This window comes from Mustela putorius, unplaced genomic scaffold, assembly GCF_011764305.1.
Source record: "Mustela putorius furo isolate JIRA1106 unplaced genomic scaffold, ASM1176430v1.1 tig00004191_pilon_pilon_pilon, whole genome shotgun sequence".
Lineage (NCBI taxonomy): Eukaryota > Metazoa > Chordata > Mammalia > Carnivora > Mustelidae > Mustela > Mustela putorius.
This window is the reverse complement of record NW_025422307.1, coordinates 1-19,685: the sequence shown is the minus strand read 5'-3', so window position 1 is coordinate 19,685 and position 19,685 is coordinate 1. Positions and strand designations below refer to the sequence as shown.

The 19,685-nt window shown below is 37.1% G+C and overlaps 1 protein-coding gene and 1 pseudogene across 1 annotated transcript; both read left to right on the top strand.

Moving 5' to 3' along the window:
• Positions 1-11,079: 11,079 nt before the first annotated feature.
• LOC123389918 (vacuolar protein-sorting-associated protein 36-like) lies at positions 11,080-17,869 on the top strand. The gene is made up of 4 exons (XM_045072817.1): positions 11,080-11,114; positions 11,224-11,301; positions 11,924-12,058; positions 16,594-17,869. The coding sequence occupies exons 1-4, from the start codon at positions 11,106-11,108 to the stop codon at positions 16,687-16,689; spliced, it is 318 nt and encodes a 105-aa protein (XP_044928752.1). The 5' UTR covers positions 11,080-11,105; the 3' UTR covers positions 16,690-17,869.
• On the top strand, positions 14,072-15,732 carry LOC123389917 (annotated as a pseudogene).
• Positions 17,870-19,685: the final 1,816 nt, after the last annotated feature.

The window sequence follows — 19,685 nt, the reverse complement described above, 5'->3', positions numbered from 1 at the left end:
CATATTTGGGGCCTCCGAAGGAGAAGAGAAAGGAGTAGAAAAAAATATTTGAAGAAATAATAGCTGAAAACATCCCTAACCTGGGGAAGGAAGTAACAGCCAGGTTCAGGAACCATAGAATTCCAAGCAAGATGAACCCGAGGAGGGCCACACCATAACACAGAATAATTAGAATGTCAAATGTTAATGATAAAGAGAATTTTAAAGGCAGTCAGAGTGAAGCAAAAAGTTACATAAAAGGGAAACCCCATAAGGCTATCAAAAAAGAGAAGGAAAGTCAAGAATAACACTAGATAAATTTATAATCTTAAGTAAAAAGAAGAAGTAACAGAGAAGAAACACAAAAAAACAACCAGAAAACAATCAAAATGACAGTAAGTACACACTGAAAAAATAATTACTTAAATATAAGTGCTCTATACACCTCAATGAAAAGGCATAGGGTGGACCAATGGATAAAAAACAAAATACATCTACATGTTGCCTACAAGACACTCATTTCAGATATAGGGACACACTCAGGCTGAAAGTGAATGGATCGAAAAGATATTTCATACAGAAGGAAGTGGAAAAAAAAACCCAAGGTGACAATATTTATATCACAAAAATCAGACCTTTAAGACTTACAAGAGAATAAGTAGGGCACTGCATAATGATAAAGAATCAATTGAACAAGATGATCCAACAATCATAAATATCTATGTACCCAACAATGGCGCACCTAAATACTTAAAGCACATATTAATACCTGTAAAGGAAGAAAGAGTAATACAGTAATAGTAGGGAAATTTAACACAGCACTTTTTAAATAGATATATCATACAGGCAGAATATCAATAAGGAAAGTGTGTCTTTGAACAATACAGTAGGTCAGATGGACCTAACAGATAAATACAGTACATGCCACATAAAAACAAAAGAATACAAATTCTTTTATATGCACACAGAATGTTTTCCAGGATAGATCACATATTAGGCCAAAAAACAAGTCTCAATACATTTAAAAAGATTGAATCATATCGTGTATATTTTCTAATCACAATGGGGTGAAATAGAAACCAATTACAGAAAAAAAATTGGAAAACCAAACAGGTGGAGATTAAACAACATGCTACCAAGCAATAAATGAGTCAACAAAGAAAATGAAGAGCAAATTAAAAAATATATGGAGACAAATGAAAATGAAAACACTATAGTCTAAATCTTTGAGACCCAGAGAAAAGAGACCTAAAAGGGATATTTATAGAGATACCAGCCAACCCAAAGATATAAGAAAAACCTCAGTCTGAAAACCTAAAAAAATTAGAAAAAGAAAAGTAAAGTCCAAAATTAGTAGATGAAAAGATTTAATAAAAATCGAGCATAAATGAATGAAGTAGAGTAGAGTCTTAAGAATAGGAAAGACCAACGAAACAAAGAACTGGTTCTTTCAAAACATTAAAAAAGTCAATAAATCTTTAGCCAGACTGATCAAGAGAAGAAAACAAAAGGAACTGGATGAAACCAGAGACAAAAGAGTTAACAAAGAACACCATAGAGGTACAAAATATTATAATAGAGTACTACAAAAAATTATATGTCAAAAAATCAGATAACCTAGAAAAAAAATAGATGAACTCCTAGAAACATACAATCATCCTAAACTGAATCAGGAAGACATACAAATTCAAAAACCAAATTATTGCTGACAGAATTGAATTCCTAATCAAAAAACTCCCAACAAATTCCAGGATCAGACAGATCATAGGTGAATTTACCAAATATTTAAAAAAGAGTTAATACCTATTGTCTTCAATCTATTCCAAAACAATAGCAAAGAAAGTATAGCTTTGAAGTACAGCCTAATGAGGCCAGCATTACCCTGATACCAAAACAGACAAATACACTACAAAAAACCCCAAAACTACAGAACATTATCACTGAAGAACACAGAAGCAAAAATTCTCAACAAAATATTAGCAAACCATATTTAACAATACATTAAAAGGAACATTCACCATGATCGAGTGGGATTTATTCCAAGTTTGCAAGAATGGCTCAATATTTGCAAATCAATCACCCCAAGTCAACAAAATGAAGTATAAAAACCATGCAATCATCTCAACAGATGCAGAAAAGCACGTGACAAAATTCAACATCCGTTTATGATAAAACTCTCCAAAAAATGGGTTTAGAAACAACATACCTCAACACAGTGAAAGTCATATATAACAAACTCACAGCTAATGTCATACTCAATGGTGAAAAATTGAGAGCTTTCCCTCTAAGATCAGAAACAAGACAAGGATGCCCACTCTTAACCACTTTTATTCAGCATACTCCTGGAAGCTCTAACAACAGCAATCAGACAAGAGAAAAAAAAAAAAAAAAGCATCCAATTTGGTAAGGAAGAAGTTATTTTCACTATTTGCAGATTACATGATACTATACAGAGAAAACCCTAAAACCCTAATAAAAAACAATTAGAATACATGAATTCAATAAAGTTTCAGGACACAAAATTAATGCACAGAAATTGGTTTTTTTGTACAATTAATAATGAAGTAGCAGAAAGAGAGAAAACAATTTGATTTACAATTGCACCAAAAAGAATAAAATAACCTAGAAATAAACTTAACAAAAGAGGTGGAAGAGCTGTGCTCTGAAAACTATAGAATGCTGATGAAAGAAATTGAAGACAAACCAGATTATGAGATATACTATAAAGCGATAGTAATCAAAATAATACGGTACTGGTACAAAAATGGACACATTGAACAGATTAGAGAGCCCAGAAATAAATCCACACTTATAGGGAAAGTTAATCTAGGACAAAGGAGGCAAGACTGTATGCACACTAGGGGAAAAGATAGTCTCTTCAATAAGTGGTGGTGAGAAAACTGGACAGCTACATGCAAAAGAATGGTCATTTTGTTCCTTTTTGCTACAAAAATAAATATACTGGATTAAAGACCTAAATGTGACACCTGAAACTATAAAACTTCTTGAAGAAAATATAGGCAGTAAACTGTTTGACATCAGCCATTGCAACATCTTTCTAGATATGTGTCCTCAGTCAAGGGAAACAAAAGTAAATATAAACAATTAGGACTATTCCAAATAAGTTTTTGTACGGTGAAGGAAACCACCAACAAAACTAAAAAGCCACCTTGTGAATGGAAGAAGATATTTGCAAATGATATATCTGATAAGGAGTTAATACTCAAAATATATAAAGGATTTATACAAGTCAACACCCCCCAAAATATGATTCCATTAAGAATGGGCAGAAAACCTGAATAGACTTTTTCTTTGAATTGACATTTTTTTCAAAGAAGATAGAGATGGCCAACCCAGACATGAAAAGATGAAAGAGAAATGCAAATCAAAATCACAATCAGCTATCACTTTATACCTGTCAGAATGGCTAAAATCAAAGATAAGAAATAAGTGTTGGTGAGGGTGTGGAGAAAAAGATACCCTTGTGCACTGGTGGTAGGAATGCAAACTGGTACACCCACTGTGGAAAACAGTACAGAGGTTCTTGAAAAAAATTAAAAATAGAATTACCATATGATCCAGTAATTTCACTACTGGGTTATGTAAAGAAAACAGAAATGCTCATTCACAAAGTTATCTGTACCTCTATGGTTACTGCATCATTATTTACAATAGCCAAGATATGGAAAGAACTCAAATGTCCATCAAAAGATGGATGGCTTAAAAAAAAAAAAAAGATGGATGGCTAAACAGGAGGTGGTATATATATACACAAAGAATATTACTGAGCCATAAAAAAGAATGAGATCCTGCTATTTGCAACAACATGGTTGAACCTAGAGGTATCATTTTGAATTAGTATCTTTTGTTTTCTTTGGGTAGATACCTGGATCACAGAATATGTCTAATTTTTGTTTTGGAGAAACTTCCACACTCTATTCAACAGTGGTTGCACCCAGTTTGTATTTCCCACCAGCAGTGCACAGGGTTCTTTTTTGCTACATCCTCACCAACATCTGTTGTTTCTTGTGTTGTTGATTTTAGCCATTCTGACAGGTGTGAGGTGTTATTGTGGTTTTGATTTGCATTTCCCTTGGTCGTGGGTGATGTTGAGCATCTTCTCGTGTGTCTGCTGAATGTATGGATTTATGAAGTGTACTGGATATCTATATATCACAGCAGCCAATAAGAAAACAAAACTTTAAAATACCATTTAAAATAATATCAAAGACTCCTGGGGAGGATGGTAGAGTAGGAGGACTTTCAGCTCATCGCCTCACACAGATAAAACTAAATAAATGCATCAGTGTAAATAACCCAAAAAATGACACGGAGACTGGCAGAACAAACTCCACAGCTAAATGTAGAGAAGGGGCCACTGAAAGAGGGTAGTAAGGACAGAGACATGGTCTGGAGCTAAAGAGACACATACAACTGTCTGCAGGAGGAAGGGGTGCTGCAGGCATGGTGAGGGGCGAAAAACAAACCTCCACATCAGGGACCCCATGTAGGGAAGATGAATCCCCATTACATTTGGCTTTGAAAACCAGAAGGGCCTAATTTTGTGAGTTCTTACAACCAGTGTGACTTAAAACATGGAATTTCAAAAATCAGCAGGAGTAAGAAAAGTGGGAAGCACAAAAGGAGTTAAAGTAAGTATAACTATAAAAAACAGTGAGCATACTGAGAAAGTAAAAGTAAAGTATGACACCACATACCTAAATTGTGGAGAGAAGAGGAGTAAAGAATGAATTCAAACTTAAGTGACCATTGACTCAATATGGTCTATTATATGCAGAAGATGTTACATATAAACCTAACAGTAACCACAAATCAAAAACTGGTAATAGACATGCAAAGAAGAAAGAGAAAGGAATCCAAATGTATCTCATTAAAGAAAGCCAGCTGATTGTGAGAGAAGAGAGCAAGAAAAGAAAGAGAGATCTACCAAAACAACCATGAAACAAGTAACAATATGACAAATACATATCCATCGATAATTGCTTTGAATGTAAATGGACTAAATGCTCCAATCAAAAGACATAAAGAGATGGAATGGAAAAAAATAACCAAGACCCAGCTATATGCTGCCTCCAAGAGATTCATTGCAAACCTAAAGACACATGCACATTGAAAGTGAAGAGATGGAGAATGCATGCAAATGCATGTGAAAAGAAAGCTAGGGTAGCAATACTTACATCAAACAAAATAGAGTTTAAAACAGACTGTAACAAGAGACAAAGAAGAACACTATATAATCATAAATGGATCAATCCAACAGGAAGATATAACAATTGTAAATATTTATGTACCTAAATACATAAAGCAGCTAATAACAAACATAAAAGAAGTAACTGAGAGTCATACAATAGTAGTAGAGGACTTTAACACCTCACTCACTTACATCAATGGACTGGTCATCCAAACAGAAAATCATCAAGGAAACAATGGCTTTGAATAATACATGGGACCGTATTGAATCAACAGATACATTCAGAACATTCCATCCTGAAGCAGCAGAATATACATTCTTTTCAAGTACACATGGAATGTTGTCCAGAACAGAGAACAAATTAGACCACAAAACACGTCTCAACAAATTCACAAAGATCCAAGTCATAGCAGGCATCTTTTCTGACTACAACTATGAAACTAAGAATCAACAACAAGAAGAAATCTGGAAAGATCACCAATACATGGAGATTAAATAACATGCTACTAAACAATGAACAGGTCAATCAAGAAATCAAAGAGGAAATCAAAAGATACACACAGAGTCAAATGAAAATCAAACACAACGGTTCAAAATCTTTGGGGTGCACCAAAAGCTATTCTAAGAGGGAAGTTTAGAGTGATACAGGCCCACCTCAAGTAGAAGTCTCAGATACACAATCTAACCTTATATCTAAAGGAGCTAGAAAAAGAAGATCAAACAGATAAAGGATAAAGATCAACTCAATGGTGAAAGACTGGGAAAATTTAACTATGAATGAAGAGATGAAACTTCTGAGGAAAAATAATCAAATGGATGAACCTCATCTGTTTCAAGCTGAGAAAGATTTATTTCCTGAAGGCAGTGAAAATACAGGCCTTGGAAGCAGTAGTTGTTACCTGCCAGGAGAGAAAAGAAATGAGTAGGGTCCAATACCAGTAGAATGAGACAGTCTCAGAATCATCTACAGAAAATAATGACGATGTTACAGAAGTTTTAGATGGATTATTACGTACAGTTCTACTTTTACACTGTATGAAATTTTAATGAAACAAAGTGGACAAAATTAGCTCCATAAGATAAGCAGATTGTAAAATAAAGTACTTTATGGGATAAGTTCTGCTCATGGAGAACTGTAAATTATGAGCTGTTCTGGGTTTTGCTTAGTACTGATTTTTTGTTTTGGGAGGGGGCAGGGGCCTCTGGTTAAATTTCGATTTGTATGTAGTTTTTTTTTTTTTAATTTAGAATTAAAGTTTTTATTTTATTTTTTTTAGAAAAGATTTTATTTATTTGAGAGAGGGAGAGAGAGCAAGAGCGTGCACATGCATGAGTGGTGGAAGGGGCAGAGGGAGAAGGAAAGAACCCTCAAGCCAGCTCCTCCATGAGCCCAGAGTTTGACCCAGGGTTCAGTCCCAGGACCCTGAGAACATGACACTTAACCAACTGAGTCACCCAGATGCCCCTAGAATTCGAATTTTTAAATGGAAGTAGCAATTACAATCTTTAAACCTTTGGAGAGTGTCACCTTTAGTTTATAGATATACACGAAAGCTTTTTGTCTTGTCTTTTTCTGACAGGTTTAGCAGTTTTCATATTTTGGTCAACGTTTCAACATTTTACCATATGAATTATATGGTTTTGTGTTAGTTCCATACTACTTATAAATATATATTACCTATATTTATCTCTCTTATAGGAAAATATAAAATTTATCCCCTTAGAATAATATGTGTTTATATGTAATATAGTTTATCCCCTATAATATATAATATACATAATATAGCATGCAATATAATATGTTTTATGTAAAATATATAACATTTTATATGATTATATAAAAACTATTATATATAATATACAACTCAATGATATATATAAATTATCTAGTTTATAGTTTATAAATTTATAGAATTTATAATATAATTACATAATGTATAAACTAAAAATATGTACTTATATAAACTATATACTGTGTATATTTAATTTGATTATAGGTACGTGTTAATATATACATGTTATATTTTTATATATATAACTATTTCTAAATATACATCTATTTTTCTAGGTTTTGTTTTTGTTTCTATAGAAGATGAATTTCTATTATGTATGTCCATAAATGAAATGTATATTTACATATTATAACATATACTAAATGTATTGTATATAACTCCATATTTTATATATACATAATTATATATCCTATATTGTGTAGTTTAACATATATTACATATAAATACACATATATTATCCTAAGGGGAAAATGTTATTTTTTTGTTTCTAAGAGATGAGTATATACATAAATGTATATGCAATATGTATTTATAAATAGAATAAAATATACTGCATATAATTTAATGTAATTGTAAATATGATGTAATTGTAAATTACATTAAATTACATACTATGTAATATATGATATATATTTAAACATGTATTATTCTAAGAGGGAAATATATTAGCCTAATATAGTAATATCAATTTATTATATAATATTTATAACTATTATTTAATATATAACATAAATTATTGTACACTGTATATAATATATATTTATATAATTGTATACATATTATTCCAAGGGGAAAATGTTTTATTTTTCTGTTTGTCTAAGAGATGAATAAAATGGATACTTTTTTTTTTCAATTGATAATCATTGAGCTCATCTCTCTCAAGGCAGTTTCTTCTGACTACATATATTCCTTGACTTGGGAACTCCCAAACAAACCCATTTTTGATTGAAGATATTAAAAGTAAAAAATACATTTAATACATGAAACCTACCCAACATCATAACTTAGCCTAGCCTACCTTTTCTTTTTTATGTTATGTTAGTCACCATACAGTACATCATTATTTTTTGATGTAGTGTTCTGAGATTCATTGTTTGTGTATAATGCAGTGCTCCATGCAATACATGCCCTCCTTAATATCCATCACCAGGCTAAGCCATTCCCCCACCCGCCCTCCCCTCTGAAACCCTCAGTTTGTTTCCTGGAGTCTATAGACTCTCATGGTTCATCTCCTCCTCTGATTTCCCCCACTTCATTTTCCCCTTCCTTCTCCTAATGTCCTCCATACTATTCCTTATGTTCCACATATAAGTAAAACTATATGATAATTGTCTTTCTCTGCTTGACTTATTTCACTTAGCGTAATCCCCTCCACTTCCAACCATGTTGATGCAAATGATGGGTATTCACCCTTTCTGATGGCTGAGTAATTTTACATTGTATATATGAGCCACATATTCTTTATCCATTCATCTGTTGAAGGGCATCTCAGCTCCTTATGGGTTGGCTATTGTGGACATTGCTGCTATGAACACTGGGGTGCATGTACCCCTTCTTTTCACTACATCAGTATCTTTGGGGTAAATGCCCAGTAGTACAATTGCTGGGTCATAGGGTAGCTCTATTTTTAATAGAGGAACCTCCATACTGTTTTCCAATGTGACTGTACCAACTTACATTCCGACCAACAGTGTTAGAGGGTTCCCCTTTCTCTGCATCCTCTCCAACATTTGTTGTTTCCTGCCTTGTCAATTTTTGCCATTCTAACTGGTGTAAGGAGGTATCTCAATGTGGTTTTAATTTGAATTTCCCTGATGGCTAATGATAATTGAACTTTTTTTATGCGTCTGTAAGCCATTTGTATGTCTTCTTTGCAGAAGCATCTGTTCATGTCTTCTGCTCATTTTTTTACTTAATTGGTTTTTTGGGTGTTGAGTTTGAGAAGTTCTTCATAGATCTTGAATACCAGTCCTTTATCTGTAATGTCATTTACAAATATCTTCTGAAGTCAAACTCTCTCTCTTCATAGATGACATGATACTTTATGTAGAAAACCCAAAATTCTCTACCCCAAAATTACTAGAATTCATACAGAAATTCAGTAATGTGGCAGGATACAAAATCAATGTGCAGAAATCCGTTGTTTTCTTCTACACTAACAATGAAAATATAGAAAGGGAAATTAGAGAATCGATTCCATTTACTATAGCACCAACAACCAAATGATACCTGCGAATAAACCTAACCAAAGTAAAGGATCTCTACTCAAGGAACTACAGAACACTCATGAAAGAAATTGAAGAAGACACAAAGATGGAAAAATATTCCATGCTCATGGATTGGAAGAATAAACATTGTTAAAATATCTATGCTGCCCAGAGCAATCTATTCCTTCAACGCCATCCCAATCAAAATACTAAAGGTATTTTTCAAAGTATTGGGACAAACAATCCTAAAATTTGTATGGAACCAGAAAAGATCTCGAATCACCAAGGAAATGTTGAAAAAGAAAAACGAAGCTAGGGGCACCACATAGCCTGATTTCAAGCTTTATTACAAAGCTGTGATCACCAACACAGCATGGGACTGGCACAAAAACAGACACATAGACCAACAGAACAGAGTAGAGAGCCCAGATATGGACCCTCAACTCTATGGTCAACTAATCTTCAACAAAGCAGGAAAAAATATCCAGTGGAAAAAAAGACAGTCTCTTCAATAAATGGTGCTGGGAAACTTGGACAGCTATGTACATAAGAATGAAACTTAACCATTGTCTTATACCATACACAAAGATAAACTCTAAATGGATGAAAGACTTCAACACGGGCAGGGATCCATCAAAATCCTAGAGAAGAATACAGGCAGTTAACCCTCTTCGACATCAGCCATAGCAACTTCTTTCAAGACACATCTCCAAAGTCAAGGGAAACAAAAGCAAAAATGAACTTTTGGGACTTCATCAAGATAAAAGTCTCCTGCACAGCAAAGGAAACTGTCAACAAAACAAAGCAGCCTAGTCTACCTTAATTGTGCTCAAAAACACATTATCCTATAGTTGGACAAAATCATCTGATAGGAAGTCTATTTTGTAGTAAAGTGTTGAATGTCTCATGTAATATATTGAATACTGCACTGAGTAGAAAAAAACAAACATGGCTATACAGACACACAATTGTTGTCAGGGTATCAACTGTACACACTCATGATCACACAGCTGCTGGAAACTGCAGCTGATGAAAATGATTGTACATCAGATCACTAGCCTGGGAAAAGATCAAAATTCACACTTCAAAGTGTGAGTTCTACTGAATGCTTATCACTTTAACACTGGTGTAAAGTCAAGCATTTTTTATTTTTATTTTTTATTTAAATTCAAGTTAGTTAACATAGAGTGTAGTATTGTTTTCAGGAGTAGAATTCAGTGATTCATCAGTTTTATCTATCTATCTATCTATCTATCTATCTATTTATTTATTAAATATTTTATTTATTTATTTGACAGATGGAGATCACAAGTAGGCAGAGAAACAGGCAGAGAAGGAAGAGGAAGCAGGCTCCCTGCTGAGCAGAGAGCCTGATGCAGGGCTCGATCCCAGGACCCTGGGATCATGACCTGAGTTGAAGGCAGAGGCTTTAACCCACTGAGCCACCCAGGCGCCCCCATATTACTTATATTTAACACCCAGTGCTTATCCCCACAAGTGCCTTCTTTAATGCCCACCACCCATTTAACCCATCCCTACTCCACATCCCCTCCAGCAACCCTGAGTTTGTTCTTTGAACTACATGGTTTATCTCCCCATTTTTTTTTAAAGATTTTATTTATTTATTTGACAGAGTGAGATCACAAGTAGGCAGAGAGAGAGAGAGAGAGAGAGAGACAGAGAGCAGGAAACAGGCTAAATCAAACTCTTAGAATAAGATGGGTTTTTACTTATGTAAATATTTATATAAATTTTTAAAAAATGTATAAATTGATATTTGTAGGACTTTTCAAAAATGTTTGTCTAAGGGAAGAAAATAAAGTATTCTGTTGCTTTAAAACATTTTAGTTCTTTAGAGAGATTCCAAAAAAAACTCATTTCTCATTTCAGTCCTTTGAAGACCTCAGCAAGCTAATGGTCAAGGTATGTGTAATTTACACCTGTTGGATTCCTACCAGTTATGATAGGAGTTTTGTAAGCAGACACTTTGGGGACATGATTTTTTTTTAGTCTTTTACTGTTCTCTTGACAGGCTAAGGAAATGGTGGAGTTATCAAAATCAATTGCTAATAAGATCAAAGACAAGCAAGGTGACATCACAGAAGATGAGGTAAATAGGTTGCCTTTTTAAGGCATTAGAAACCAGATTGGGCAAATAATGCAGTGATGTTTTGGTGGGTCAGCAGTTTCTTTCTTAATGTAGTGATTTCTGTTAGGGCTTGTGGATATATGAAAGTATTAAAGAAAAAGTCAGCCATTAGGATTAAAAGATACTTCAGTACCTTCTCTTGGAGTGTGGAAAAGCGAGATAGTGAAATGTGTAAGGAGTGGTTGTTTTATACATAACCATATGTTTGATATTTGTTTCATTAAATTTGTCTCCAGACTGATCCCAGCCACATTCCTTTCTAAGTTTTTGGCTCTGTCATTTGGTTGGCATTAAATACAGCACAGTTGTTTCCTAACCCTCTTCTCACTCCAGACCTGTGAGGTCATTGAAGTATGAAATATCAAGACAGGAGAAGGAAGAAGACTAATTAATTAGCTTTATGCAGGGAACTCCTAGAAATCCAGTTTCTTCGAGTTTATACTATAGGAACAAGGTGGAAGAAATGGGTGGATACAGAAATAACTAGTAGAATGGAGTTTACAGTGGAAAGATTTCAAATGTTGGGGTGGAGAGATGAATGTCACGTATTTGTCTTTTTGTGCATTTTCTTCTCTACTTATAGACCATCAGGTTTAAGTCCTATTTGCTGAGCATGGGAATAGCTAACCCAGTTACCAGGGAAACCTACGGCTCGGGCACACAGTACCACATGCAGCTGGCCAAGCAGCTGGCTGGGATGCTGCAGGCACCGCTAGAGGTAAAAACAGAATGCAGGCAGGCTCTCGGTTGTGTTAAGTAACTGCCAAGTCATCGGAAAGCTAAACACCAGCTTTACGTTCCTTTCCCAGTGCTGCTACTATTCAACCCACATGTTATTTTTCCTTTTAGGAATATTAAATCAGTTTAGTGTACTTATTCGTGGATTTGTTGTCAAAATCTAGATTGTTTTCAATTTCCATCTCAGGTATCTGTAACTTCTTCAGTCTCTTTGATAGAAAGCTTTTCTTATCTCTGATTTTCAAAAGGAAATATATGATCTCGAGATGTTTAGAGACATTTAGATGTTTGGATGTTAATACAAGTGTGCTGTTAATCATTTCATAATACAGATATATCTTCTGACATTACTCAGGCAATCAAAACTCCATTCATTAAAACGCCTTTTTTTTTTTTTTTTAAAGATTATTTATTTATTTATTATTTGACAGAGAGAGAGATCACAAGTAGGCAGAGAGGCAGGCAGAGAGAGAGAGAGAGGAGGAGGAAGCAGGCTCCCTGCTGAGCAGAGAGCCTGATGAGGGACTCGATCCCAGGACCCTGAGATCATGACCTGAGCCGAAGGCAGCGGCTTAACCCACTGAGCCACTCAGGCGCCCTAAAACGCTTATTTTAATAAGTATTTCCATCGTGGGGACGCCTGGGTGGCTCAGTGGGTTAAGCCTCTGCCTTCCGCTCAGGTCATGATCTCAGGGTCCTGGGATCGAGCTCCACATCGGGCTCTCTGCTCAGCAGGGAGCCTGCTTCCTCCCTCTCTCTCTGCCTGCTTCTCTGCCTACTTGTGATATCTGTCTGTTAAAAAAATAAGGTCTTTAAAAAAAAAAAGAAGTATTTCCATCGTGACAAAATAGAATAGTATAATGAATCCCTGTGTGCCTGTCATCCCGGCTCATGTGTAAGCAGCCTTCACTCAACATTACTTTAAAGCAATCCCAGACATCGCATCACTTTGTAAACTTTTCAGTATGTAATTACAATGATAAACATGCTTTAGATGTAATTATAATCCCATTTCACACAGGAAAAGTGAAAAATAATTTTTTAACTATTTTCAGATATCTAGTTAGTATTCACATTTTCTCTTATGGTTAGTTTGTTCAAATCAGGATACCTTGCAATCGGTTGATTTTTCTCTCAATGCCTTTTTTTTTTTAATTCCGTGTTTCCCCTTCTCTTATCTCTTTTTTCTATCCCACATAATATATTTATTAAAGAAGCTAGTGGTTTATTTTATAGAGTGTCTCAGATTTTATTGATTTTATTTTGACATACTTCCCTGCCCCTTGTATTCCTTATAGACTGGAATTTACAGCTAAAGTTCTTTTTTCTTTTTTTTTTTTTCTGTTGAATATTTCATAGAGGGTGCTGTGCATTTTCATCAAGGGGTACATAATGCCTGTTTGTCTTTTTTTTTGTGATGTAGCAGCAGCCCCTAATAGCTAGATAGTCAATAGCTAGTCAATAGCTAGATCTGTCAACTTCATTTGGGGTTACAGTGGTGATATTCCTGTTTAATTCCATAGTTTATTCATTTATTAGTTGTAACAACTTAAAACATTTCAATACATTTTTTGAAACGTGGTGTAGAGGCCCTCTTCTCATTGAAGTAAATGTGAAAACAGTAATAATGATGTTAACATCCACATACTGAATTGGAAATGCTTCATGTATCTGACTAGGTTTTCCTGTGTGTATATTTAGTTTTTAAAGACTTCTTAGGAAGTTCTATGATTCCTGATTTTACTCTGATTGTGATTTCTGTTAAGAAATGCCAACTGGGGTGCGCGGGGAAAGCCTCCAGCTCGGGCTGCCACGGCAACCGCGTCCAGGCAACGCGCCCGGAAGCGGCTCGGGCGGCGCGCCGCGGCTCGCGCCCCCCGGGAGCCGCGAACCCGGCCGGGCCGCGCGCCGGGCCAGGCGCAGGCGCGCGCTGATTGGACGGCGCTCCCCGCGGCACGGGCCCGCAGCCGGGCGCCCCGCCTAGCCCGCGCCAGCGGCCGCCGCACCCAGCCGCGCCGGCGAGGACACGGGCAGCCGCGGCGCGCCCGCCCCCCGCGCCGAAGTAAATTATTAAAAAGAAAATGGCCCAACGGAACACTGCATTTCCTTCTCTCGTCACTGAGGAAAGGTATAATATATGGAAAATATGCATCTAAGGCGAGTTAGAACCATGCCCCGACACAGCCAGTCCCTGACCATGGCACCCTACTCCTCTGTAGGCCTCGTGGAACAACTGGAAGATAGGATCCTCTGTCACGAGAAGACAACCGCGGCCCTTGTGGAGCACGCCTTCCGGATTAAGGACGACATTGTTGGCAGTTTGCCGAAAATGGAGAACAAAGGGGGCGGCGACCGCTTGGCCAGGCTCTTCTTGGAGGAGCACATCAGAAACATAACTGCCATTGTGAAGCAGCTCAATCGGGATATCGAGGTACTGCAGGAGCAGATCCGGGCCCGGGACAACATCAGCTATGGAACGAATTCCGCCTTAAAGACCTTGGAGATGCGTCAGCTCTCGGGTTTGGGGGACCTGCGGGGAAGAGTGGCAAGATGTGACGCCAGCATAGCCAGACTCTCTGCAGAGCACAAAACAACTTAGGAGGGGCTCCAGCACTTGAACAAAGAACAGCAAGCTGCCAAACTTATCTTGGAAACAAAAATCAAAGATGCAGAGGGACAGATTTCTCAGCTTTTGAACAGAGTGGCCTTGTCGATATCAGAGCAAAGCACCAAACTGAAGATGTCCCACAGAGATAGTAACCACCAGCTTCAACTTCTGGATACAAAATTTAAAGGTACGATTGAGGAACTCAGTAATGAGATTTTATCTGCACGGAATTGGTTACAACAGGAACAAGAACGGATAGAGAAAGAACTTTTATAGAAAATTGATCAGCTTTCCTTGGTCGTTAAGGAAAACAGTGGAGCCAGCGAAAGGGACATGGAGAAGAAGCTCAGCCAGATGTCAGCCAGATGTCAGCCAGACTTGACAAAATAGAAGGAAGTCAGAAGGAGAATATGGAAGTGCAGAGAACAAAACAGGAAGAAGAGAAAGTGCATGGGCGCATCAGCAAGCTGGAGTTACAGATGAATGAGGACATGAAGGAAATGAAAGCAGAAGTTGATGCTGGGTTGGCGGCCATCTATGAAAGCATAGGATCCCTCAGGCAAGTTCTTGAAGCCAAGATGAAGTTGGACAAGGACCAGCTACAGAAGCAAATCCAGCAGATGCAGAAGCCAGAGGCCCCCATGTGAGGGGAGCTGGGACAAGGACCTCAGAAGTGTTTTGCTGGTGGGGCAAGAGCCAGGTGCCGTGGTGGCCAGGCGGTCACTGCCTTCAGAAGTGTTCTATTCATGGCGTGCATGTGCCAAGCAATGTGTTTTCATGGGTCTAAATGTTTACCTTAAGTTTCGAAAACACTTCCTTTAAAAGTATTAAGTACAATTTTTGCCACTCTATTTCATTTCTTTAAATTCAATGGAATAGCCTCCCGGCCCCTAAATTTGGAAAGGCTTTTGTCCCTCTTCATTTTATGAATGAAAAGACTTAACGACTTTCCTTCAATGCTTGACGCTCTAGCCAAGACTTTACTATTTTGAAAAATGTCATGGTGATTTTTTTTTAATTAATAAACTAATGAATTGTCACAGGAATGTGTTAGCTCCTCACCCTAAATTAAGAGAATGTCCTGGTAGATTGGAATTCAACCCTTTAGTCCATATTTGGATTTTATTAATGTTATCTGTGCATTTCTTACATGGTTTCCTTCTTGTAAATCTTCTGTCTTTTGTAGGGAGAAGGGATTTAATTTTTGGAGAACCACCCCCCCACACCACCATTTATGTAATGAAGATAGCATAAAGATTGATAACTGCCATATACATTGCAAATTAAAATGGAAACTTAAGACAATTATCTAGCTAATACAAGGCACAATATCCACATCAACCACCTACTTATACCAGGTTTTAATATTGGAAACTTTTTTCAATTGCCTACAGCCTATATAGTGATAGCCATATATTTAGTAATGGAATGGTGGTTAATAGTCTGTTTATTGCACAATTAATTGTAAATCATAATAGGATGTGAGAATTTTTCAGGCTTTATGATCTCCTCTAAATGTTTCCAAAATTGGCACAAAGTGCTAACTAAGGTTTATATATACTTCTTGTAACTGTATCCTGTGCCTTGGTTTTACCACGTCAATGCACTGTATCCTCTAAAAGTTTTACAGACAAAATAGAAGGCATGATAATACATCAGAATTATGATGTAAAAATGGGATCCTATGTAATTTTTAAATGTTCTAAAAATTTTTATCACTGTTAAGACATTAGTTGTTCAGTATTATTAATGAAATAGAAATTCATACTTTTGTATGGACAGAGAATCAAATTGATATTACATTTATAACACTGTCAAGAAACTTTCATTTTGAGCAAAAAAAAAAAAAAAAATGCCAACTGGTTCTAATTATAACCTAATACTTGCTAAATTCCATATTTTAACAGGAACGAGGGGGAATAATGTCACTCACGGAGGTGTACTGTTTAGTAAACCGAGCTCAAGGAATGGAAGTAAGAATAGAACATTTAGATGTTCTTTAACTAAATATAGACTTTCTTAATATAACACAAATTCCCCAAAGTGAATACAATTTGAGGAAGGGTTGAGAACACCAGAACTATCCCAGTAGCGGTGTGGTGTGGTACAAGAGTGCTCTACTGCCTTGGGATCTGAGAGGAAGACTCTGTCCCTTGTTTTGCCAGTGTTGTGCTGAGTGACCTAGAGTAGCTCACTGACCCTCACTGAGACTCGGTTTCCCTACCTTTGAAATGGGAATTTGGGTTGACTGATACCTTCTGGCTTTACTATTCCGTGCCCATACTGTGATTAATAAGCCTGTGTATGATGTCTTTTCTCTGGGGTTGTCGACTGTTTTTAGATTCACTGGGTTGGAGACAGGTGGTGTGTGGAGAAGCCGGGGGAAAGCTGCCCTCCTCCACGGGCTCTGAATCAGCAGTGGCTGTTCTTTAACCCTCCTTGTCTCTTCACACCCATGTGTCCTTGGCCCCCCATGTCTGTCCGTGCACTCTTCGTGCCCTTTAGTCAAACACAGTTTTGAGGTGTCAGTAGTCGCCTCTGTGCGAATAGCTCATAGACCTGTCCCTCCAGCGCTTACTGCAGCGCCGTATATTTGAGCCTCTGCTGTGTCTTCATCTGACTGGTCACCGTGAGTGCTATCAGTGAGTACTGACTATGAACCAGGAGCTCTGCACGCACTGCCCCATTTCTTCTCGTGGTACCCCAGAGAGGTAGCCTCTCTCACTCTGCCCATCAAGGGCATGATATGAAGATGAGGAAGTTGAGGCTCACAAAGATTCACTTATTTGACCAAGGCTGTGCCTTGGAAACAGTGGTTTGACAGGCATGTGGCCCCAGGCCGGGCTGCCTCTGGAGCCGTTCTGGGTGACTCAAAGCTGTACTTGTCAGCCACCATGCTGGGCTGATTCTTTAAGGTTGTGTGGTCTGGAAGGCTGGCCACTAGCTAGCTACATGTGACAACTGTGACCTTGCAATACAATTAATCCAAATGGAGCTATGCTAGAAGTGTCAATTATATACCACATGTAGGAGGCTTTGTACCAAATAAGAAGTTAAATATCATTAATAATTTTTATATTGATTATATATTGATGTTTTAGAATTCTTGGGTTAAATGAAACACATGTGTTAAAATTAATTTCACCTGTTCCTTTTTATTTTATTAATGACTACTAATATTTTATTAATTTTAAAATTACACACATGGCTTGTGCTGTTTTCTGTAAGATAGCGCTGCTTTGCTTCTTTATTAATTCTTTTTGCCTTATAGTGATGAAGCCACCTAAAATCCCTGATAAATGATAATTTTTATGTTTTTATTTAAAAAAATTTTTTTTTTAACTAGACTCCATGGGCCAGCCTGGAGCCTGACTCATGACCCTGAGATTAAGTCACAGATAGATGATAATTGTTAAGTTTCCTCTTGTCTTTTAGTGATCATTATAATTATATAACATCACTCTATTAATTTGCAGTGTAAACTGGATTTTTTTTTTTCCTATTAGTTGCTCTTACCAGAAGATTTTAGTGAATGCTTGCAAGATGCTGGAAGCGCTAAAATTACCTCTCAGGTAAAAGAACCTCTAAGGGAAGCTTGCCAACTAGAGCCACTGTTCCATACAGAGTAGACAGGAAGGGCCTGCTGGGCCTGTCGAGCCTGCCGTCTGTGTGGTGAGCCAACATATTGCCCCTCTTGGAATGAAATGAACAAAATTCACTTATCCTGGCTTGCCACCTTATCAGGGCTAGTGGTCCAAGTCTTGTTGACTTGGGGGCAGTGACAGAGGAATGTGGGCTCTTCCTAGGAGGTCAGAATTACCAGCCCCTCTGCTAGACATCTTGTGTTAGTTTCTGGAGATTTAAAAGTACAGATGTTCAGCTGTGCATTATATTTTCCTCTCCCCAGGTTCATTAAAGAGAGCCAGACATATTTTCTTCAGCATGTGGATTATAGTTCATACTTTCATTAAGTGCTTATTCGCGAGCTTTTTAGTTATGCTGTAGCTACACCTCCTTAGTGGGTGAAGATCATAGATATTCACAGCTTTGTTCTCCCATCTGTGGTTTTTAGGCTCCGAGTTTTTGACAGTGGCGTCATGGTAATTGAGCTTCAGAGCCATAAGGAAGAGGAAATGGTGGCCTCAGCCTTGGAGACAGTATGTGAACCCTATTTCCTCCTCATCAGTCAGCCCACCAGACCTGAGTGCCTAGCAACTTGAGAAACAGGATTTCCTTTTGAATTTAACTTTACTAAAAAGTAATGTTTGTAGACCCAATTAAAAACACCTACTTTTTTTTTTACTAGTCAAGTACGGTAGTGAGAAGGGGGAAAGAGTAGAACAAGGAGTTCGATCTGTAACTGTAACTGTTCGATCTGTAACTGCTATCTCAACTGAATAATCAGTTGAGATAACTCACCACCTTCAGACTAGCCCAAAACACCTATTATTAACAGTGAATAAATATTAATCAAAATTACATTGTTCAAGTTTTTGAAACTTAACCAAGGAGAACTGGAATTCGTGAGGTGCTGTCTTTTTGTTTGAAGCTCAGTCTCACGGACAGGTTTTTTAACTTTCTTGATCAGAATGTGACCCCTGACAGAATTTTTTTTGAGTAACAACCTACATAAGTGGTATTATAAAACATCACAGGTTGTTTACAGAATAATTGCTTCAAAAAATATGAAAAGGAGGGGTGCCTGGGTGGCTCAGTAGGTTAAGCGATTGCTTCGGCTCTCAGGTCATGATCCTGGAGTCCTGGGATCGAGTCCCGCGTCGGACTCCTAGCTTCACAGGGAGTCTGCTTCTCCCTCTGACCTTTCTCCTTGCTCATGCTCTCTCTCACTGTCTGTATCTTAAATAAATAAATAAAATGTTAAGAAAATACATGAAAAGCAGCTGTAGTTTAGATGGATTTTACTGGCCAAACTACTCCTATTACTTATTAGGAGACTTGAAATATTACTGCCTTCATAGCCTTGGTGGTGAGCCTGTTT

What these genes read in the sequence shown, in the direction of transcription:
- LOC123389918 (XM_045072817.1), top strand. An exon ending in GTGACATCACAGAAGATGAG is followed by an intron (nt 11,302 to 11,923) that starts GTAAATAGGTTG and finishes CTCTACTTATAG; the next exon opens with ACCATCAGGTTTAAGTCCTA. An exon ending in TGCTGCAGGCACCGCTAGAG is followed by an intron (nt 12,059 to 16,593) that starts GTAAAAACAGAA and finishes ATATTTTAACAG; the next exon opens with GAACGAGGGGGAATAATGTC.